This window comes from Dreissena polymorpha, chromosome 1 (assembly GCF_020536995.1).
Source record: "Dreissena polymorpha isolate Duluth1 chromosome 1, UMN_Dpol_1.0, whole genome shotgun sequence".
Taxonomy (NCBI): domain Eukaryota; kingdom Metazoa; phylum Mollusca; class Bivalvia; order Myida; family Dreissenidae; genus Dreissena; species Dreissena polymorpha.
The window spans coordinates 99,299,793-99,324,892 of NC_068355.1; the positions used below are offsets into that span (position 1 = coordinate 99,299,793).

The following is a 25,100-nucleotide window of genomic DNA, read 5'->3' on the forward strand; positions in this document are numbered from 1 at the left end:
TAACAAGATTTTGCTATAGCCTTATATAGCCATATTAGGAAAAATGCCCCGCCCCTTGGCAGCCATGTTTTTCAGCCATGTTTTTCAAGCACACTTAACCATTTTTGAACTCATCCAAGATATCATTAAGACAAATCTTCTGACCATATTTCATCAAGATTGAACAATAAATGTGGCCTCTAGAGTGTTAACAAGGTTTTACAATAGCCATTTAAGGAAAAATGCCCCGCCCCCTGGCGGCCATGTTTTTCAACCAACCGGCATCATTTTCAAACCCGTCCAAGATATTATTGGGATGAATCTTCTGACCGAGTTTCATAAAGATTGGACAACAAATGTGGCCTCAAGAGTGTTAACAAGATTTAACTATAGCCATAAAGAGCCATATAAGGAAAAATGCCCCGCCCCTTGGCAGCCATGTTTTCCAAGCAAACGTAACCATTTTCAAACTCATCCAAGATATTATTGAAACAAATGTTCTGACCCAATTTCATGAAGATTTGGACAATAAATGTGGCCTCTAGAGAGTTTACAAGGCAAATGTTGACAGCACAACGCACAACGGACAACGGACAAAAAGCGATCACAAAAGCTCACCATGAGCACGTTGTGCTTAAGTGAGCTAAAAAATGCCCTGCCCACTGGTGGCCATGTTTTTTAAGCAACTGGAACCACTTTCGAACTTGTCATAAATATCATTGGGACAAATATTCTGACAAAGTTTCATGATAATTGTACAATAAATATGGCTTCTAGAGTGTAAACAAGGTTTAACTATAGCTATATAAGGAAAAATGCTACGCCCCCTTTGCGGCCATGTTTTTTTACCAACCGGAAAACTCATCCAAGATATCATTGGGACAAATCATCTGACCAAGTTTAATGATGATCCGACAATAAATGTGGCCTCTAGAGTGTTAACAAGGTTTTACTAAAGCAAGATAAATAGCCATATTAGGAAAAATTCCCCGCCCCCTGGTGGCCATGTTTTTTAAGCACCCGAAACCATTTTCGAACTAATCCAAGATATCATTAGGACAAATCTTCTGACTAAGTTTCATGAAGATCGGAAAATAAATGTGGCCTCTAGAGTGTTAACAAAATTTTACTATAGCCATAATCGGAAAAATGCCCCGCCCCTTGGCAGCCATGTTTTTCAAGCAAACGCAACCATTTTCGAACTCATCCAACATATAATTGAGATCAATCTTCTGACCAAATTTCATGAAGATTGGACAATAAATGTGGCCTCTAGATTGTTAACAAAGTTTTACTATAGCCATATAAGGAAAACTGCCCCGCCCCCTGGCGGCCATGTTTTTTCACCGATCTGGACCATTTTCGAACTCATCTGAGATATTAATGAAACCAATGTTTTGACCAAGTTTCATGATGATTGGGCAAAAATTGTGACATCTAGAGTGTTCACAAGGTTTCTCTATAACCATATAAGGAATACTGCCCCGCCCCCTGAATGCCATGTTTTTCAACGGACCGGAACCATTTTTGAACTCAACCTACATATCATTTAGACAAACATTTTGACAAAGTGACATGACGATTGGGCACCAAATGTGACTTCTACAGTGTTCACAAGTTGTTTCTTTTTTTTACCTAGTTTTTGACCCAGCATGACCCAGTTTCGAACTCAGTCGAGGTATCAATGGGACAAATGTTCTGACCAAAATTCATGAAGATCAGACAATAAATGTGGCCTCTAGAGTGTTCACAAGGCAAAATGTTGACGACGGACGACGCACAACGGACAACAGACAAAAAGCAATCACAAAAGCTCACCATGAGCACCTTGTGCTCAGGTGAGCTAAAAATATACATGTGTATGAGTACATAGTTGTCAGGAAAACTATTAATACTTAATTAAAGAAGCTGTGTTTGAAATGGCGAAAATCTACCAAAGCAAAATACAACAATGTGTTAAATATTTTACTCTTAACTGGTCATTTTATACATCACAGAAAAAATTAATAATTCACATGGACCAGAACATTATTTTTACAACAATGTTGATTCGGTTGACATTAATTACAAACTCTTTTCAGCAAAGTTTTAAATGTATAAACATTATAACAAGTCACTTCCTCTACCTGAATCTTTGGAGCCATTTCTCCTGGCGTAAGCTGCAGCCATGCGCTCGATATTTTTCTTTCTTGCTGCTTCGTGATCAACAATAGGTTTTGGATAATCTTTACCTGCAAGGCGAGATTGCAATTCAACATAAACATTCTAGTTGTTTACGTTACACAGCTAAACATTACCTGCAAAGTGTAATTTCAATAAAAAATTATAAGCAGATCTTTACCTGCAAGGTGTGAGATAATTGAAACATTAACATTTAAGTCCAAATAATAACATATCTTTAACATCTGTTACTAAAAATAAGTTATTAAAAATTTTTGACTATCTAAACAAAATGTACAGCTGTAAAAAAATGTATTGATATTTCAAATATTTTTTTAAGAAACTTGAAAAGGTTACGATCACTTAAAAAGTAACTCTCAATACATACGAGCATAGCTCTGGGAAAATCTGTCTAAATGCATGTGTGTTAAGTGTCTTTCAGCCTATGATTGTTTTATGTTCAGAAGATACTTCCTTTTCACAATAAATTCCACTAAAGCTGAAGTGTAGTCCCTTACAAGCCTGTTAGGACTACGCTGGCTAATCTGGGACGGAACGCAAATGCATTGTCTGATTTTCTTAAAGCCAGGTTCATATGCATGTATATCAATTATGGACCTTTCTTAACAAATTTCATTTAGTATTAATTTATTAAATGCGCTGTCACACTGCAGTTGCATCAGATTATGATGCAATGGCCTCTTAGATATTACGACAAACATCCTTGTTATCAGTAATTGCCCATAGAGAGACACAGTTACAAAGCCTCCATTTGACACATTTAAATTGACTCATTGGAATGGACTGGATTGAAAAATCAATTAAGAATAGGATCACTGGAATGGACTGGATTGAGAAAGCTACAGAATGGGATCTACAGAATGGGATCTCAAATGTAAGAAATAGCAACAAACTCAAAACAAGAGCACCCCATAACGGATGCCGCGCTCGGCTGCGAAAGCTTGTCAAATTTTTTTTTTTAGAGGTCACAGTGACCTTGACCTTTGACCTAGTGACCCAAAATGGGTGTGGCGTGTAAAACTCATCAAGGTGCATCTACATATGAAGTTTCAAACTTGTAAATTGAAGCACTTTGATTTTAGAGGCAATGATAAGGTTTTTGTTAAAGTTTTATATTAGAGGTCACAGTGACCTTGACCTTTGACCTAGTGACCCAAAAATGTGTGTGGCATGTAGAACTCATCAAGGTGCAACTACATATGATGTTTCAAAGTTGTAGGTGGAAGCACTTTGATTATAGAGCCTATGTTAAAGTTTGATATTAGAGGTCACAGTGACCTTGACCTTAGACCTAGTGACCCAAAAAATGGGTGTGGCCTGTAGAACTCATCAAGGTGCATCTACATATGAAGTTTCAAAGTTGTAGGTGGAAGCACTTTGATTTTAGAGCCAATGTTAAGGTTTTAGCACGACGCCTACGGCGGACCAGCTGGCTATGACAATAGCTCGGGTTTTCTCCGAAAACAGCCTCACTAAAAATCATGAGGTTCTATGATAAAGGCATGACAATCAAACTATGTCCTATGATGATCAGTGATGTCTTTGCCTCAGATCAATACCAGAGTAAAAAGGGCATGCAGCAATCAACCAAAACATGAAAAAAATCCTCTCTATTTTGTACCAATTACTTGCCTATTATGCATCCGCATTTTTCCTGCAAATCTCTCGGGGCAGTCCATGGCTCATAGATGTACTTGTCTGGGAATTTCTTCAGAATCGGGACATACTTCCTGGATGTACATGATCATAAATAAATAAACTGCAGTGACATGGTTGGTAAATTAACAAGAGGGCCAAGATAGCCCTAGTTCGCTCACCTGAGAGGAGTTGGTTCATTTAATCTTTACATAATGTACCTTATGTCAAACATGACCTAGATATTGACCAGACAGACATCCTGGTCAAGTTTCATCATTATTGAACCAAAACTCTGGCGTAGGGACCGTTTTTGTTTATGTAAGATTTGAAATGGTGACCTATATTTTGAGTTGCCTCCCCTTACCAAACATCAAACTTTGCTTACAAGGATTTTGTATAATATAATGAAATTTGGAAAATCTAAGGGCAATAATTATGGCATTAATTATGTGATTTTGCTCATCATCAAACTTGACTGAGATCTTTCAGAAATGTGAATGCTAGAGTGTTTACAAACCAAATGTGGATGAAAGACAGCTGACAAACTCCAATCCTAAAACCTCACCTGGGCAATCAGGTGAGCTAAAAAGTGTGTTTCACCGATCTGAGCCATTTTCCAACTTGTCCAAGAAATAAATAAAACCAATGTATTGACTAAGTTTCACGATGATTAGGCAAAAAATGTGACTTCTATAGTGTTCGATCACAAGGTTTCTCTCTATAAAGTCACATAAGGAAAACTGCCCCACCCCCTGGCAGCCATGTTTATTGACACATGGGGACCACTTGCAAACTCATCTGAGATATATATATATAAAACACATCTATTCACCAAGTTTCATGATGATTGGGCAAAAAAGAGTGTTTACAAGCTTTTTTTTACTATATAAATAATAGTATAAGAAAACTGCCCCCCCCCCCCCCGGCAGCCATGTTATTCAACTGACCGGATCCATTTTCAAACTCAACTCTCTTATCAAGGAAACAAATGTTCTGGCCAAATTTCATGAAGATTGGGCAAAAAATGTGACTTCTAGAGTGTTCACATGTTTTCACTATATACATTTAGAGAAAAATGCCTCGCCCACTGGCGGCCTTGTTTTTTCACCGATCTGGACCATTTTCGAACTCGTCCAAGAAATCAATAAAACCAATGTTTTGACCAACTTTCATGATGATTGGGCAAAAATTGTGACTTCTAGAGTGTTTTCAAGGTTTCTCTATAGCCAAATAAGGAAAACTGCCCCGCCCACTGGTCGCCATGTTTTTCAATGGACCGGAACCACTTTTGAACTCAACCAACATATCATTAAGACAGACATATAGACAGAGTTTAATGAAGATTGGGCATAAAATGTGACTTCTACAGTGTTTACACCCTTTTTTTTTGGACCTAGTAACCTAGTTTTTGATCTAGCATGACCCAGTTTCAAACTCCATCGAGATATAATTGGGACCAATCTTCTGACCAAGTTTCATGAAGATTGGACAATAAATGTGGCCTCTAGAGTGTTTACGAACAAATGTGGACGGACGGAGGGACGACGGACAAAGACCCGTCACAAAAGCTCACCTGAGCAATCAGGTGAGCTAAAAACAAGAGCTGTCACCATAGGATGACATATGCCCCATATAAACACTTTGATAGAAGTTATAGCATTTTTCGAAACCTAAACGCAGATTTCGAAACCTAAACGCGGACCCTAAGTTCAAGGTCAAGGTCACAGGGGACAAAATTTCTGTGCGTATGGAAAGGCCTTGTCCATATAAACATGCATACTAAATATGAAGGTTATATCTCAAGGGACATAGAAGTTATGAGCATTTTTCGAAAACCTAAACGCAGATTTCGAAACCTTAACGCGGACCCTAAGTTCAAGGTCAAGGTCACAGGGGTAAAAAATTGTGTGCGTATGAAAAGGCCTTGTCCATATAAACATGCATACCAAATATGAAGGTTATATCTCAAGGGACATAGAAGTTATGAGCATTTTTCAAAACCTAAACACAGATTTCGAAACCTAAACGCAGACCCTAAGTTCAAGGTCAAGGTCACAGGGCTAAAAAGATGTGTGCGCAAGGAAAGGCCTTGTCCATATACACATGCATACCAAATATGAAGGTTATATCTCAAGGGACATAGAAGTTATGAGCATTTTTCAAAACCTAAACGCAGATTTTGAAAACTAAACGCGGACCCTATTTCAAGGTCAAGGTCACAGGGGTAAAAAAAATTGAGTGTATGGAAAGGCCTCGTCCATATACACATGCATACCAAATATGAAGGTTATATCTCAAGGGACATAGAAGTTATGAGCATTTTTCGAAATCTAAACACAGATTTTGAAACCTAAACGCGGACCCTAAGTTCAAGGTCAAGGTCACAGGGCTAAAAAGATGTGTGCATAAGGAAAGGCCTTGTCCATATACACATGCATACCAAAAATGAAGGTTATATCTCAAGGGACATAGCAATTAAGAGCATTTTTGGAAACCTAAATGCAAAGTGTGACGGAAAGACTGACAGAGAGACAGACGGATGGACAGTCAGATCACTATATGCCCCCTTTTCTTCGAAAGGGGGCATAAAAACATCCAACCTTAAATAACAATTAACACATAAATGAAACACAACTACACTGTATTATTATGAAAACATTAATAATCAAACGGAAGTAACTACTGTAAACTTAAATGAAATATTAAGAAGAGTTGTCTCACATGTTACATGACTAATTCATGATTGTTTGCATGCCTTTTTACTGTATAAAACTGCCACGTCCCCCTGGCAACCATGTTTTTCAACAGACCAGAACCATTTTCAAACTTAACTCCCATATCAAGCAACAAAAGTTCTGACAAAATTTTATGAAAATTGGGCCAAAAATGTGAGTTCTAGAGTGTTGACATGTTTTCACTATAAACATGTTGAGAAAAATGCCCCGTCCACAGGCGGCCATGTTTTTCCACTGATCTGGACCATTTTCAAACTCGTTCAAGATATCAATAAAACAAATGTTTTGATCAACTTTCATGATGATTGGGCAAAAATTGTGACTTCCAGAGTGTTTACAAGGTTTCTCTAAAGCCAAATAAGGAAAACTGCCCCGCCCACTGGTGGCCATGTTTTTCAACTGACCGGAACCACTTTTGAACTCAACCAACATATCATGAAGACAAACATTTTGACAAAGTTATATGAAGATTCAGCATGAAATGTGACTTCTACAGTGTTTACAAGTTTTTTCTTTTTTTTGACCTAGTGACCTAGTTTTTGACCTGGCACGACCCAGTTTCGAACTCGACCGAGATTTCATTGGGATGAAGCTTCTGACCAAGTTTCATATAGATCGGACAATAAATGTGTCCTTTAGAGTGTTTACGAACATATGTTAATGGACGGTTGTACGACGGACAAAGGCTGGTCACAAAAGCTCACCTGAGCAATCAGGTGAGCTAAAAAAGTCATAATCACTTTAGTTCATCTTTCAAAACAGTGTCAAAGAATTTTTTATTTATTTGCAGTCCTTTTGATATTTAGGAATACAATAAAAGGTGGTTTATGCTGTTCTACTTCAAAGTTGGAATTTGAATTGTTTGCATGGATACACCAATATTATTTAACATAGGTTACAACATGAGCATGAGGTGAAAATAAAAGAATCAAGCAGTTATGATTTGATTTACTTTATCAATCAAACTCAATATCATTCTGCTTGAACACATAGCATCACTATCAAAATATGATACAAATTTGTATTCAATTATGTTTTAAGTTGATTCTTTTTTTTCTATATTAACTCATAGATGACTAAAATGACATGTTATGGAGGTGATCTTCAAAAGCAATAATCAAGGGAACAGACTAATTTTTATGTTTAATGTTTTGTTTGTCCTGTAATGTTCAAACACTTTGTCCCCCAACCCTTTCACATAAAAAAACTGGTACTTTCAACAAGCATTTATCTCCTTATCAGCTTTGGACGTTTCATTATTCCATAAAAAATAATAAGCAGATTTTTCATTTTATGAAAATCATCCACAAATAGGATCATAAGCAACTTATCAATCTAAGTTTACCTAATGAAGTCCCCTTGCTTGTCAGTTTTCTTCCCGAAGGCAACAGGACTGTACACCCTGAAGTACTGGTGGAAGAAGGCACTGGCTGATAGCCACAGCCAGTTCCCGGCATTCAAGCTCCAATCTGCATCTGAATGTCAATAATAACTGGGTTTGAGTCACGCTTATTGAAAGGGGGCTAAATGCATGTGCATTTAGTGTGGTCCCATCGGATTAGTATGTGCAGTTCACACAGGCTGATCAGGTCAACATTTTTTGCCTATACTGGATTTTTTGCTATGAGGACTTCTTTTTAACAGAAATCCCATAAAAGTGGGCGGAGAGTCATCCCTGATACCATGTGCCAAAGAAACTGAATGTACGTCTATTATACCCTGTTTTCCCAGAGCAAGGCTTGCTTCTTAACTTAACCCTTTGCATGCTGGGAAATTTGTCGTTTGCAAAAATGTCATCTGCTGAATTTCAAAAATTTGCATTTTCTTAGATTTTTTTTCAAAGATAACTATCAGAATAGCAAACAGTTTGGATCCAGATGAGACGCCACATTCTGTGGCGTCTCATATGGATCCAAACTGTTTGCAAAGGCCTTCAAAATTCGGTTCCAGCGCTTAAAGGGTTAAGAACATAGTTTTGAACACATTTTAAAGGAGTTGCTTCTGTTGCTTCCAGAGGGCCAGATAAGATGCGTATTTGCGTAAAATACGCATGAAAACAAAGAATATACGCATGACTTAAAATTGTGCTGATTAAAAAAACTCCTGGCTCAATTCGGATTACTCATCGTGTGCCATTTCAATGCGTATTAGCCGTTTATATAAGTGACAACACCATCTATGTATAGAATGTGTTTCCCGACCTACTTTACTTCTCTGTCAGATCATTTTATTTTCGCCAACGATAATGGCCGATGTTTACACAACGGGCTCCTCGCTGCATTGTTGAGAATCGATATACGCTTACGGTGAAAACATTTGACATCACATTCGATAAAATCCGAATCGTCCAACATCAAGCATATAACTTTTGCTATCAGTTCATCTCGTGTGTGGCACTATGGAAAAACTTTTTTCTTTCAATATAAAGAATTGAAACTCCAGCTGCTTGAGCAGTATTGAATTCTCATTAAAAACAATTAGTTGGTCCTTTATTTAAGGCAAGTGACCGATTGCCAAAACAGTACAAAACAGCACAATACAAACCAACATAAACACAAAATATGAATAAAGCTGGAGTCACCGCCTTGGAACGGTCAATGCAAAGCATCGGGGGTTTAAACCAGTTATAGAGCGCTCAACCTCACACTTTGCCCAGCAATATTCATAATACATTTAAGTGTAAATAAAATTTAACGTCATAGCATTGTAACTCAAATCAAACAATAATAAAAGGCTTTTTAAATGGCGGCCGAAATACACATATAATAAACAAGTTTTGTGGGCCAAGCTTAGGAGATTTTGATCGTGGCTGTATAGTGTGTGCTAAACAGTGGCTTGCCAAATCAAGACGGAAAAAGAGAGTATTGGCTGCTTATAAGCCAAGGGCACATAAAACAGAAAAACTGTTAAATAAAACAAAAGGGATTGCTTTATTGTGTACAAGACTGCTTGTTATAGCGAGTTAACACTACATGTACAATTTATTATTAATTCAGATCCTTTGAACATAAATACTCCTTAAAATGATCGGATTTTGATTTTTACTCCTCAATTAAAAATTTCATGAGTAAAATACGCCTCGGTTGAAAAAATTAACTGGAGCTCTGGTTGCTTCTTACCCGTAGAACATTGAAGTGAAAAACGTGTCTGATTTTTGTTATTAGATATGAACATGTAAACATCTATATAAATATTAGCACATCTTTTTTTTTACAAAACAATACTGTTTTCTAATTCAGAAACACAGTACAAATGAATTCAATAGATTAACATGTAAAGCATAACAAAATTTAACCTATTTAAATGCATAACAGAAATTGAAAAGACACTAACAAAAATGTCTGTTTAAGTGATAGATGCTCCTTGATGATGCAATTAGTCAATCAATGAATCAATGTAGTGGAAATTAAATATTATTTAAGGTGCAATAACTCTAAGAAAACTAACTTTAGGGGAACTACATGACAACGTGGGTATGTCCAACCTGAAGGAATACTGTGTGTACAATTGAATCCATTTCAGATCATGAACTCATGATCCGAATTTGATACAATTTGATCTGGCACAGAAAACAAACATTAGTCAGAAAATGTCAATCATTAAGCCATGTCAATGAATGCCTAAAAAATTAATGGATTTAAATAACATCAAAATATATGCAAATATATGCAACCAAATGGGGATGCTTTGTGCAATTTGGATGATATGATCCCAGATGAAACTTGTAAAGAAATAATTTTGTAAAATGTAATTTGTATCTGCAAAATTAACCCTTTGAGCGCTGGAACCGGATTTTGAAGGCCTTTGCAAACAGTTTGGATCCAGATGAGACGCCACAGAACGTGGCGTCTCATCAGGATCCAAACTGTTTGCTATTCTGATAGTATTCTTTGAAAAAAATCTAAGAAAATGCTGATTTTAGAAATTCAGCAGACAACATTTTAGCAGACGACAAATTTCCCAGCATGCAAAGGGTTAACCTTGGAGCAGCATGATCTGACAATATGCACATGTCCACTGTAAGAGGAAATAGCAAAAAAAAATTCTATCAAATTCAGACCATCAGCTATTGATTAAGGAGGTACTTCCTTATGAGATAAAAGGAAATACCTAAAATCTTTTAGAAAATGTTAATACTCGGGGAAATAACCCCATAAAAAAGCATTAGACCAGAAACACCTGAAAAGGATGAGCGTGTCGAACCCTAAGTGATGGTGGACATCACGTTTGATCCAATGCACATCATTATCGATTGAGATCTTGCATGGAAATGAAAAGCATTATGGAAGGAAAGACGGAAGCCTTCAAGGACAGACCGACGGAAAGACAGAAAAAAAATTAAAAATGAAACGATTGTAAAAATAATATGTTTCTTACCCATGCAGTTCAATTCCATTTAAGTTAGAATTCAGACAGCAAACATATTGACAAGTTAATGCTTCCCCCTTTAAGGGTTGGTAAACTAACCAAAATCCTTGAAAATCATAGTGTTAAGGAACAGGTAGAGCTACAGGGCCTCCTAAGGGAAGCATTCTTCAAAATTGTTCATTTCCCAATACCTAACAGATACTCCTCAAACACTTTCTGCCCCTCTTCCCAGCTGATCCAGAGGTCACCGCGGGTGAGGAAACACGCTACAGCATGGCGACCCAGGTGGTGGATCCAGCCCTCGTCCTTTAGCTGCGTCATGATTGCATCTATGAATGGGTACCCAGTGCGACCCTTGGATGAAATATTTGGGTTCTAAATCAATATTTTTTTTCAATATTTGGCAACTGCCTCAGCCATTTCATCCCATGACAGACATATAGCTTCTCCACACTCGGTGACATTGTCTTTATGACTTAAAACTTGAAGCCAAGTTTCATGTAAATCCTTTCATGATTATACAAGATATTGACTGAACAATAAAATAGTGGCTCAAACTTTTGATCTTGAAGTATGATAGAACGGGCATAAACTTTTGACCCAACAGTATAACCCTGACCTTGAGCAGGCATAACTGACTCATAACATGGCTTCTCCACAGTCAGTACCATTGTTTTGATGACCTTAAACTTGAAGCCAAGTTTCCTGAAAATCCTTCAATGGGTATTTGTATATGAGATATTGACTGGGCAATTTAATAGTGGCTCAAACTTTTGATCTAGAAGTATGACCTTGACAAGAGTACTTGACACATTTTCTTCACATTGTATCAATGACCCTAGCATTTTAGCTACATTTCCAGGACATCTTTCATAGGGTATAAAAAGAAATGGAGCAGACAAAAACAAGAGATTGCAAAGCAATATGGCCCCCTACCGGTGAAACTTCACCATTGTCAGTAAATTGTTTTTTTTTATATATTTGTTGCCATAGCAACCAGAATTTTTGATGTAGGAACAAAATGGAATGACGTGCATAATCTCCATATTGCCATCTATCCATGTTTCAAGTTTCATGAAACAAGTCGCTCACCTGAGATAACAAGATATTATTGGGACAAATCTTCTGACCAAGTTTCACGAAGATGGGAAAATAAATGTGGCCTCTACAGTGTTAACAAGGTTTTACTATAGCCTTATAAGTAAAAATGCCCCGCCCCCTGGCTGCCATGTTTTTTAAACCAACCAGCATCATTTTGAACTCGCCCAAGATATTATCGGGATGAATCTACTGATCAAGTTTCATGAAGATCGGACAGTAAATGTGGCCTCTAGAGTGTTTAACAAGATTTTACTATAGCCATATAAGGAAAAATGCCCCGCCCCTTGGAAGCCATTTTTTTCAAGCAAACATAATTTTTTTCAAACTCATCCAAGATATCATTGAGACCAATCTTTTGACCAAATTTCATAAAGATTGGACAATAAATGTGGCCTCTAGAGTGTTAACAAGGTTTTACTATAGCCATATAAGGAAAACTGCCCCGCCCCTGGTGGCCATGTTTTTAAAGCAACCAAAACCATTTTCCAACTCATTCAAGATATCATTAAGACAAATCTTCTAACCAAGTTTCATGATGATCGGAAAATTAATGTGACCTCTAGAGTGTTAACAAGGTTTTACTATAGCCATATGAGGAAAATAGCCCCGCCCCCGTGGTGGCCATGTTTTTCAACCAACCGGCATCATTTTTGAATTCGTCCAAGATATTATTGGGATGAATCTTCTGACCGAGTTTCATGAAGATTGGACTATAAATGTGGCCTCTAGAGTGTTAACAAGATTTTACTAAAACCTTATATAGCCATATAAGGAAAAATGCCCTCCCCTTGGCGGCCATGTTTTTCAAGCAAACATAAACATTTTCAAACTCATCCAAGATATAATTAAGACAAATCTTCTGACCATATTTCATTAAGATTGGACAATGAATGTGGCCTCTAGAGTGTAAACAAGGTTTTACTTAAGCCAAATAAGGAAAAATGCCCCGCCCCCTTGCTTCCATGTTTTTCAACCAACCGGCATCATTTTCGAACTCGTCCAGGAAATTATTGGGATGAATCTTCTGACCACGTTTCATGAAGATTGGACAAGAAATGTGGCCTCTAGAGTGTTAACAAGATTTTACTATAGCCATATATAGCCATATAAGGAAAAATGCCCCGCCCCTTGGCAGCCATGTTTTTCCAGCAAACGTAACCATTTTCGAACTCATCCAAGATATCATTGAAACCAATCTTCTGACCTAATTTCATGAAGATTGGACAATTTATGTGGCCTCTAGAGAGTTAACAAGGAAAATGTTGACGCCACACAATGGAAAAAAAGCGATCACAAGAGCTCATCATGAGCACGTTGTGCTCAGGTGAGCTAAAAATATGAAGAACTTAAAGTAATCGCAGGATCCAGAAAAGTGTGACAGACTGACTGAAAGACAGACTGACAGACAGACGGAGTGCAAACCATAAGTCCCCTCCAGTTTTACCAGTAGGGGTAAAAAAATGGAGGTTCAAAATCATATGTATATAAAATCAATTTATCTCTATATTGGAGCTTGAAGCTTTTACAAATTTTAGATTATCTGAACTTTCAAAGTCTTACAAAGAAATGTAATAGAAAGAAAACGATACAGATAGGAACAAGACATGTGGCAACCTTACAATGGAAGGCATAGGACAACCAATCAGATTGAAACATATTGAAGACAGTATTTTATTTGGTAAAATTTGCCCAACTCACTGTTTTCCATGCGGTCAGAAACTCCTCATTGGTATCCCAATCTACCTGGGTGCAGACTGAGTTGCCAACCATCTTGTTGAAGTTTGGTGTTCCCGCAGCAACTGTGTAGAAGAACTCTCGCCATAGCAACTGGCCATGAAGAGACACTGGTGGCTGAGTGTGATTCTACAAGAAAACATTGCAGATACACCAGGCCCCGTGTTCACAAAACATTTTTTTGCAATCGAAAATAGATTTTGCTTGTCATTGAAAATAGATTTCAATTGTAGGCAAGAATGAATATCGATTTCAGTTAAAATCGATTTTTAATTGCAAAATCATTTTGTGAACACGGGGCCAGATTGTCATTGCATAAACCTATGTGATGCAAATTTAAATCTTGAAGCAGAAGAACAACACATTAAAAAGAATGTGTTTATTTCCTGAAGAATTAGACTTGAAAACATCTTATAACTGCTAGACCAAAGCAAAATTTGTCCTACCAGAAGATTGCTTTTAGTTGATGTTTTCAAAACTTTCAAATAGAAGCAAGCACAACAAGCCTTTAACACAAGATGGCAATCATGGCCTTGAAACGCTCACCTGTGTTCAAGGTACACCAATATTGGAATATGTTACCTGGTAACCAGATTCAAATTGGGCCAGGAAAATGTCAAGACAAGAGGGCCAAGATGGCCCTGGTTCGCTCACCTGAGAGGAGTCGGTTCATTTAATCTTTACCTAATGTCAAACTTGACTTAGATATTGTCCAGACAAATATCCTGGTCAAGTTTCATCATTATTGAACCAAAACTCCGGCAAATGGAGTGTTTTTGTTTTTGTAAGATTTGACCTAATGACCTATATTTTGAGTAGACTTGACCTAACATCAAACATTGCTTACAAAAATAAATATTTTGACCATGATCCATAAAATCTGAAACAAAATTGTGACCTCTAGTGTTTACAAGGATTTTGTATAATATAATGAAAATTTGGACAATCTAAGGGCTCTAAGTATGGCATTAATTATGTGATCTTGCTCATTATCAAACTTGACTGAGATCTTTCAGCAACTTTCATAAAAAAATGCTTTAGAAGTGTGAATGCTAGAATGTTTACAAACCAAATGCGGACGGACTGAAGGCGGGCAAAGACCAATCCTAAAACCTCACCTGAGCAATCAGGTGAGCTAAAAAGTGTGTTTCACCAATCTGAGCCATTTTCCAACTTGTCAGAGAAATCAATAAAACCAATGTATTGACTCAGTTTCACGATGATTTGGCAAAAAAATGTGACTTCTATAGTGTTCGATCACAAGGTTTCTCTCTAGTCACATAAGGAAAACTGCCCCACCCCCCTGGCGGCCATGTTTTTGTACCGATAGGGACCATTTCGAACTCATCTGAGATATATGTAAAACCAATCTTTTAACCAAGTTTCATGATGATTGGGCAAAAAATGTGACTTTTAGAGTGTTCACAAGCTCTTTTAACTATAAAAATATAAGAAAACTGCCCCCCCCCCCCCCCGGCAACCATGTTATTCAACTGACCGGAACCATTTTTGAACTCAACTCTCGTATCAAAGAAACAAATGTTCCTACCAAATTTCATGACAAGAGGGCCTGAAAGGCCCAAAGTCGCTCACCTGAGATTCAAAGGAACTGACCTGTTCTGTGCAGCCCAAGATGTCATTAGAACAAAATGTTCTTACAAACTTTCATGACTAGTGAACACCCTGGCAGCCATGTTTTTCAACAGACCAGAACCATTTTCATACACATCCAAGATATCATTTAAGCAAATATTATACTGAGAAAGTTTCATGAAGATTCATAAGTCCATATAAGGAAAAATGCCCCGCCCACTGGTGGCCATGTTTTTCAAGCAACTGGAACCATTTTCAAACTTGTCCAAAATATCATTGGGACAAATCTTCTGACAAAGTTTCATAATAATCATACAATGAATATGGCTTCTAGAGTGTTAACAAGGTTTAACTATAGCTATATAAGGAAAAATGCCACGCCCCCTTGGTGGCCATGTTTTTCCACCAACCGGAACCATTTTCGAACTCATCCAAGATATCATTGGGACAAATCATCTAACCAAGTTTCATGATGATCGGACAATAAATGTGGCCTCTAAGAGTGTTAAAAAGGTTTTACTAAAGCATTATATATAGCCATATTAGGAAAAATACCCTGCCCCCTGGTGGCCAATCTTTTTTATGCAACCAAAACCATTTTCGAACTCATCCAAAATATCATTAGGACAATTCTTCTGACCAAGTTTAATGAAAATCGGAAAATAAATGTGGCCTGGAGAGTGTTAACAAGGTTTTACTATAGCCATATAAGGAAAAATGCCCCGCTCCCTGGCAGCCATGTTTTTCAACCAATTGGCATCATTTTTTAATTTGTCCAAGATATTATTAGGATGAATCTTCTGACCAAGTTTCATGAAGATCGGACAATAAATGTGGCCTCTAGAGTGTTAACAAGATTTTACTATAGCCATATGAAGAAAATGCCCGCCCCTTGACAGCCATGTTTTTCAAGCAAAGGTTACCATTTTCAAACTCATCCTAGATATCATTGGGAAAAATCTTCTGAGCAAGTTTCATGAAGATCAGAAAATAAATGTGGACTCTATAGTGTTAACAAGGTTTTACTATATCCATATAAGGAAAAATGCCCCGACCCCTGGCAGCCATGTTTTTCAACCAACCGGCATCATTTTCGAACTCCTCCAAGATATTATTGGAATGCATCTTCTGACCAAGTTTCATGAAGATCAGACCAAAAATGTGGCCTCTATAGTGTTAACAAGAGTTTACTATAGCCATATTTAACCATAAAAAAAAAAATGCCCCGCCCCTTGGCAGCCATGTTTTTCAAGCAAACGTAACCATTTTCGAACTCAACCGTCATATACAGAAGACACATGTTGTGATCAAATTTCATGAAGATTGGACCAAAAAAATTGCCCCCTGGCGGCCATGTTTTTCAATGGACCGGAACCATTTTTGAACTCAACCAACATTTCATTAAGACAAACATTTGGACAAAGTTACATGAAGATTTGGCATCAAATGTGACTTCTACAGGGTTCACATGGTTTTTCTTTTTTTGACCTAGTGACCTTGTTTTTGACCCAGCATGACCCAGTTTCGAACTCAGTCGAGGTATCAATCGGGCAAATGTTCTGACCAAGTTTCATTAAGATTGGACAATAAATGTGGCCTCTAGGGTGTTCATAAGACAAAATGGTGACGACGGACGACGCACGACCGACGACGGGCAAAAGGCGATCACATAAGCTCACCATGAGCATGTTGTGCTCAGGTGAGCTAAAAAGGCTGAAACAAATATTCTCTGCATGTGCAAATACTTAAATATAGGCCCTGTTTAAGCACATGTACACTTTTGTGACCCCCTGGGCTGTGTCAAATTTAACCCCAGGGGCATAATTTGAGCAAACTTTGTAGAGAACTACTATATCTCACTACATGTACATGCAAAATGTGGTAGCCCTAGGTCCTAGAGTTAAGGACCAGAATATTTTTTAAGTTTTCATAAAATAAGCAAGATATAAGAGTATATATGATGTTCAATTTTGTGACCCGCGGGTCAGGGTCAATTTGATCCAAAGGGCATTATTTGAACAAACTTGGTAGAGGACTATAAGATTTTACTGCATACCAAATTTGGTAGCCATAGTCCAAATGGTTTTCGACAAGAAGATTTTTTTTAAAGATTTCACAAAATAGGCGTTTAATAAGCGTTTATTCAATATTGCGACCCCCCGGGGCAGGGTCAAAGTTGACCCCAGAGGCATTATTTGAACAAATTTGGTAGAGGTTTATTAGATGTCACTACATACCAAACTTGGTAGCCCTAGGCCCAATGGTTATGGACAATTAGATTTTTAAAGTTTTCACAAAATAGGCCCTATATAAGCGTATGTTCAGTTTTGTGACCCCTCGGGCAGGGTCAAATTTGACCCAAGGGGCATAATTTGAAAAAAACTTGGTAGAGAACTATTAGATGTCACTACATACCAAATTTGGAAGCCCTATGCCTTATGGTTAAGGACAGAAGATTTTTTAAAGTTTTCACACAATAGGCACTATATAAGCATATAATCGATTTTGTGGCCCCCAGGGCAGGGTCAAATTTGACCCCTGGGGCATAATTTGAACAAACTAAGTAGAGGACTATACAATGTCACTACATACCAAATTGTGTAGCCCTAGGCCTAATGGTTATGGACAAGATTTTTTTTAAAGTTTTCACAAAATAGGCATTATATAAGCGTATGTTCAATTTTGTGACCCGCGGGTCAGGGTCAAATTTGACCCAAGGGCATAATTTGAACAAACTTGGTAGAGGACTATAAGGGTCACTACATACCAAATTTGGTAGCCCTAGGCGCAATGGTTATGGACGAAAGATTTGTAAAGTTTTTACAAAATAGACCCTATATAAGCATATGTTCAATTGTGTGACACCCGGGGCAGGGTCAAATTTGACCCCAGGGGCTAATTTGAAGAAATTTGTTAAAAGACTATTAGATGCCTCTGCATACCAATTTTGATAGCCCTAGGCCCAATGATTATGGACAAATAGATTTTGAAAGTTTTCACAAAATACACCCTATATAAGCATATGTTCAATTTTGTGACCCCGGGGCAGGGTCAAATTTGACCCCAGGGGCATAATTTGAAGAAATTTGGTAGAGGACTATAAGATGTCTCTACATACCAAATTTTATAGTCCTTATGGATGGAAGATTTTGAAGTTTTCACAAAATAGACCTTATATAAGCATATGTTCAATGTTGTGACCCCCGGGGCAGCGTCAGATTTGACCCCAGGGGTATAATTTGAAGAAATTTGGAAGAGGACTATTAAGATGTCTCTACATAACAAATTTGATAGCCCTAGGACCAATGGTTATGGACGAGTAGATTTTGAAAGTTTTCACAAAATAGACCCTTTATATCATCTCATCTTCGCCTGTGGTTCCATCTGGGACATAGGTAGCCAACCAGCTTCCTCCAGGCGTCTCGGTTCTGGGCGAGTCTCTCAAGCTGCCCCCATGTTTGGCCCTTCTGCTTAGCATCTGCATCCAGGTCACGGCGCCAGGTGTTTCTAGGCCGCCCTCTCTTCCTTTTCCCTTGGGGGTTCCATGTGAGGGATTGCCTTGTCGTATTGGATACAGGCTTGCTAAGGGTGTGGCCTATCCACCTCCAACGTCTCTGAAGGATGTCTTCTTCCACTGGCTGCTGGTTTGTTCTTCTCCATAATTCTTCGTTGGAGATCTTGTCTGGCTAGCGGATCTTGAGGATCTTCCTGAGGCAGGTGTTGATGAAGACCTGTATTTTCTTTATGGTGGTGACAGTGGTTCTCCAGGTCTCTGCTCCATAGAGGAGTAGCGGCTTCACGATAGTATTGAAGAGCCTAATCTTGGTGGTGATGCCAATTACATTGGATCCCCAGATGTTCTTCAGCTGATGGAAGGCTGCTCGTGCTTTACCAATGCGGGTTCTGACATCTGCATCCGTTCCTCCCTGGTTGTCCAGAATGCTGCCGAGATAGGTGAAGCTGTCCACCTCCTCCAGCGCCTCACCTTGGACTGTGATGGGTGTGTTGTTTGATGCGTTGGTCCTGAACACCTTGCTCTTCCCTTTGTTGATGGTGAGGCCCAGTCTAGCTGAGTTGTCCGCTACCATGTTTGTCTTTTCCTGCATCTGTTGTTGGGTGTGGGAGAGAAGAGCCAAATCATCTGCTAAGTCGAGGTCCTCCAACAGTTCCCAGAGAGTCCACTGAATTTCATTCCGCTTCTGCTCCGTTGATGTCATCATTACCCAGTCTATAGCCAGCAGGAACAGGAAAGGTGAGAGTAAAAAGCCTTGCCTCACACCAGTTCTCACTTCAAAGGCATCCGTGAGCTTTCTGCCGTGAACAATTCTGCAGGTCATTCCCTCATAAGAATTCCTGATGATGTTGGTGATCTTTTCTGGCACTCCGTAGTGTCTCAGAAGTCTCCAGAGGGACTTCCGGTCAACGCTGTCGAACACCTTTTCATAGTCAATAAAGTTGACATACAGCGGCGAATTCCACTCCAGGGATTGTTCCAGAATGATGTGCAGGGTTGCGATCTGATCTGTGAACGATCTCTCCTTTCAGACCTGCTTGTTGGTCACGGAGATGCGGGTCTACTGCGTCTTTCATTCGGTTCAGTAGGATGCCATAAAACACCTTCCCTGGGATGGACAACAGCGTGATTCCTCGGTAGTTGGAGCAGGAACTGAGGTCACCTTTTTTGGGAAGCTTGATGAGGTAACCCTCTTTCCACTCTGTTGGGATTTCTTCTTCTTCCCATATCTTGCTGAAGAGCGGGTGTAGTAGGCTCACACTGGTCTCCACGTCAGCCTTAAGCGCTTCTGCCAGTATGCTGTCAGGTCCTGCAGATTTGCTGTTCTTCAATTGTTTGATGGCGCTGCTGATCTCTTCCTATGTGGGAGTGCAGCATTTGATTGGCAGATCGCTTGTAGCAGGCCGAATCTCCGGTGGGTTCACAGGGGCTGGCCTGTTGAGTAGCTCTTGGAAGTGCTCAATCCACCTCTTTCTCTGCCCTTCATCATCTGGTATTACTCCTCCATTTTGGTCCCTTACTGGCCTCTCTGGCTTGGCAAACTTTCCTGCTAATCTCTTGGAGATGGAGTACAGATCTTTCGTTCTGTTCTGATAGGCATCCTCTTCCGCCTCTGTTGCAAGCGTCTCTAGGTTGTTCCTCTTGTCTTCTCTGATACTTCGCTTGAGGCTCCTATTTGCTTTGATGTACTCTTCTTGTGCTTTCACTTTTGCGGCTCGTGTTCTGCTGATGTTTACACTTGCCTTCTTTTATCGTCTTTCCTCAACTTTCTGAAGCGTCTCTGCTGACATCCACTCCTTGAGGGTGTAAGACTTGGGGCCCAGTACTTCTTGGCATGTTGAAGTCACTGCTTCTTTCACGTTCTGCCACTTCTGCTCTATCGTCCCTTCTTCAAGCAGCTCCTCTAGGACCTGGAGAGAGTGACCTTGAACTCTTCTTGCTTCCAGGTGTCTTTCAGAGTGGCAGTGTTGTACTGTTGGCGTTGGTTGGGCCCCCCTGTCCAACTGTTCTTCAGCTTTAGTTTCAATCAGAGACAAGGAGATGATGGTCCGAAGCCACGTCTGCTCCTCGTTTGACACGTACATCCTGAAGAGACAACGAAAACTCCTTGCGATGCACAAGTGGTCAATCTGGTTCTCCGTTTACACCCAAGTTGCCTTGTGTATCCTTCTAAGGTGGAAAACACTTCCTCTGATGACCAGTTTACTTGTGGCACAGAGGTCGGCAAATCTCTCCCCGTTGTCGTTCATCTTGCCTAACCCTTGCTTTCCCATAATCTCCTCATATCCTCGGTTGTCACTGCCGAGCTTGGCATTGAAGTCACCCATTAGAATAATGATGTTTCTCTTTGGTCTGTCTTGTATGATGGTTGACAGTCTATTGTAGAAGTTGTCCTTCTTATCCTCTGTACTGTCGTTTGTTGGGGCGTAGCACTGGATTACGTCCATGTCGATCCTCTTCTTCTTTGTAAGGAAAGAGGCCGTCATGATCCGAGGTCCGTGTGCCTCCCACCCGATCAGCGCACTCTGTTCCGACTTGGAAAGCATTAGGGCTACTCCCTGGGTGTGTACTGCATCCTCATGCTCATGCCCCGAGAACAACAGTAACTCACCGGAAGTCAGTCGCTTCTGCCATCTTCATTAACTGATCCCTAGGATGGTGAGGTTGAACTTCCTCATCTCTGCAGCCACTTGTTCTGTCTTCCCGGTCTCATACATGGTTCGGACATTCCATGTACCGATGGTGGTAGTGGTCCTGGTGGAGATGATGGTCTATGGCCTGATGGCTTCCTGTTGACACTGGCTTTCACTGTCGGGCATCATACATTCTCCAGCTGGAGGTCCACCTTTTCCCAGGTGAGTGATGTCTGTTGTTATTCTGTTTGGCGTTTCTGCAGCAATAAGGTTTCAACAGGGTAGGGTAGCTAGCCCTACACCTAACCCTGAGAAATTTCATCAGAATTGGACCAGTAGTTTAGGAGAAAAAGATGTTTTAAGGAAAACTTAACGCACGCACGGACGCACGATGGACACAAAACCATGACATACGCCCTGCTGGCCTTTGGCCAGTGGAGCTAAAAACCAATGTTTTGACCAACTTTCATGATGATTGGGCAAAAATTGTGACTTCTAGTGTGTTTACAAGGTTTCTCTTTAGCCAAATAAGGAAAACTGCCCCGCCCACTGGCGGCCATGTTTTTCAGCGGACCAGAACCACTTTTGAACTCAACCAACAAACATTTTGACAAAATTACATGAAGATTGGGCATGAAATGCGACTTCTACAGTGTTTACAAGGTTTTTCTTCTTTTTTTGACCTAATGACCTAGTTTTTGACCCAGCATGACCCAGTTTTGAACTTGATCGAGATATCATTCAGACAAATGTTCTGACCAAGTTTCATGAAGATCGGACAAAAAAATGTGGCCTCTAGTGTTGACAAGGTATCTCTATAGCCAAATAAGGAAAACTGCCCCGCCCCCTGGCGGCCATGTTTTCCAACGGACCTGAACCACTTTTGAAACCAACCAACATATCATTAAGACAAACATTTTGACAAAGTTTCATGAAGATTGGGCATGAAATGTGACTTCTAGAGTGTTTACGATTTTTAACTTTTTTTTACCTAGTGACCTAGTTTTTGACCCGGCATGACCCGGTTTCGAACTCAGCCGAGATATCATTTGGACAAAGCTTCTGACCAAGTTCCATGAAGATCGGGAAAAAAATGTGCCCTCTAGAGTGTTTACGAACAAATGTTAACAGACGGCCGACGGACAAAGACCAGTCACAAAAGCTCACCTGAGCTATCAGGTGAGCTAATGAAAAATCTGACCAAATTTCATTAAGGTTGAGTAGTAACTGTGACCACCAGATTGGTAACAAGGTTGTTCTTATAGTTCATCTCATCACCTAGCTTGTGACAGCATGTGAATCAGATTCAAATGCTGCATAGACATATTCAAGATAAAAATTCTAACAAGCTAATTCGTTGAATTGATATCCCCCGCCAATATGCTTCTGGACACATAGGTGTTATATTTGACACTCAAAAAAGCAATTTTTTCAAGATACAAAGGGCCATAACTCAATTAACAGATGGTGTACAATGCCATTTGGCGTGCATCATCCTAGTATCCATATATATACTCATACCAACTTTCAATGAAATCCGTCAAAGCACTTCCAAGATATGGCTCCAGACACAAGATGGACGGAAAGACGCCGAAACAATATCCCTCCGCCAATGGCGAGGGATAACAAAGTTTTATCAAGATTGAGTCATAAATGTGGCCTCTAGATATGTAATAAGGTTTTTCACAGATTTGATCAGGTGACCAAGTGTTTGGATGCACCTTACCTTGACTTTAACTAGTTCTAGACATTGTCAAGATGTTTAGTGGTAACAAGTTTGTTTCCGAAGATTTGACCTACTTCACTAGTTTTTGGGTGCACATGACCCTATTTCAAAATTGGCTTAGATATTGTAAAGATAATCATTTTGAAAAAAAACAAAAAGTTATTTCAAGATTGAGTCATAAACGTTGCCTTGCCAGTGTGTTTTTTTAATTTTGGCAATCGTTTATAAACATACTATATCAAGATTCAAACTCAGTCTTGATATAGTCAAAATTAACATTCTGACAAAGTTTCATCAAGAACTAGTAATAAATGACACCTCTTAAGTATTCAAGAAGGTTTGACTAATATTTTACATTGTGACAAAGTTTTAGAATGATTATGACCCTGATTCCAAACTAGGTAGTAATATTTGAAGAATAAACATTCTGACTTATTTCCATCAAACTTGAATCTTCAATGATGCCTCAAGTGCAACAAGCATAAAGTTGATTACGCTTCACACACATTCAAAGTCTGTCTCAGACTCTTACATGGCTGGAAATGAAGACATAACACAAGTTTGAGACCAGTGTTTTTCATCTACCTTTCCCTTGTAAATTTCAGCCAACCGGTGGTAAAACAGTCTTGGTGACAAACAACCAAACTTCAGGTATGGGCTCAGGACAGTAGTACTGGGCTCCAAGCTGTTGGGCTCTGTCTTTGGCTTCTCAAAGGCGCACACCCAGGCCTGCAATTGTTAAACATGCCCCATTTCAAGACATTGTTATTTTCACCTTTTTTGGAATCGGACCGGGTCCCTTTAGGTTGTGAAAAATAATGTTGTTTTGGCTTAAATTGGGAAGTTAGTGTTGCTGTCTTTTTATTCACAAATGCTTTACAATTGAGAATAAAAGTGATGTGAATAAATTAACTAAGGTTAAACTAACAAGGGCTGTTTGTAAAACATGCATGCCCCCCTATATGGGCTATAAGTTGTAGTAGCAGCCATTGTGTGAATACGTTTTTGTCACTGTGAACGGTGGTGGTGGTGGTGGTGTAGTAGTAGTAGTAGTAGTAGTAGTAGTATTAGTAGTAGTAGTAGTAGTAGTAGATGAAGTAGTAGTAGTAGTAGTAGTAGTAGCAGTAGCAGTAGCAGCAGCAGTAGCAGCATTACAATACCAATACTTAAGAATGATCAAATGGGAAAAGGTAACCTAGCACTGGCAGTAAATATGGGGCTCATTTACAGGTCAGATTTGGAATCTCTGCTGTAAAATGAGATTTTGAATGAATTAAGGGAGGCAAATCTGTAATAAAAAGAAAATGCATAAACCGTAGTTGTTTCCCTTGTTTGAACCATGCTAAATCCTTATAATGCCTATTTCCAGTAACTGTGACCTTCACCTGTGACCTTGACCTTTGACCTAGTGACCTCAAAATCAATAGGGGTCATCTGCGAGTCATGATCAATGTACCTATGAAGTTTCATGATCCTAGCCCCAAGCGTTCTTGAGTTATCATCCGGAAACCACCTGGTGGACGGACCGACCGACCGACGGACGGACCGACATGAGAAAAGCAATATATCCCCTCTTCTTCGAAGGGGGGCATAATAAAGCTTGATGGCAGATGACCTGAATATTGAGATTTAATAGTAATTTATTTATGATTTTTTTTTTAAACCTTTAATTGGGAATTTGTGGATCCCATTTTTAAACAAGGGCTGTTTTTAAAAATGCATGCCCCCCATATGGCCTGTCTGTTTTAGTGGCAGCCATTGTGTGAATACGTTTTTTGTCACTGTGACCTTGACCTTTGACCTAGTGACCTGAAAATCAATAGGGGTCATCTGCGAGCCACGATCAATGTACCTATGAAGTGTCATGATCCTAGGCAAAAGCGTTCTTGAGTAATCAT

At 39.2% G+C, this 25,100-nt stretch overlaps 1 protein-coding gene across 2 annotated transcripts in view; it reads right to left on the reverse strand.

Moving 5' to 3' along the window:
* Positions 1-25,100, reverse strand: part of LOC127842317 (cryptochrome-1-like) — a 51,798-nt gene that overhangs the window by 1,450 nt on the left and 25,248 nt on the right. For both annotated transcript variants that reach the window (XM_052371753.1, XM_052371752.1), the window contains exons 6-11: positions 23,788-23,931; positions 13,701-13,865; positions 11,093-11,255; positions 7,879-8,008; positions 3,793-3,890; positions 2,106-2,210 (exon numbers count right to left, since the gene is read on the reverse strand). In XM_052371753.1, the coding sequence (XP_052227713.1) occupies positions 2,106-2,210; positions 3,793-3,890; positions 7,879-8,008; positions 11,093-11,255; positions 13,701-13,865; positions 23,788-23,931 (805 nt within the window). The remainder of the gene's footprint in view (positions 1-2,105; positions 2,211-3,792; positions 3,891-7,878; positions 8,009-11,092; positions 11,256-13,700; positions 13,866-23,787; positions 23,932-25,100) is intronic.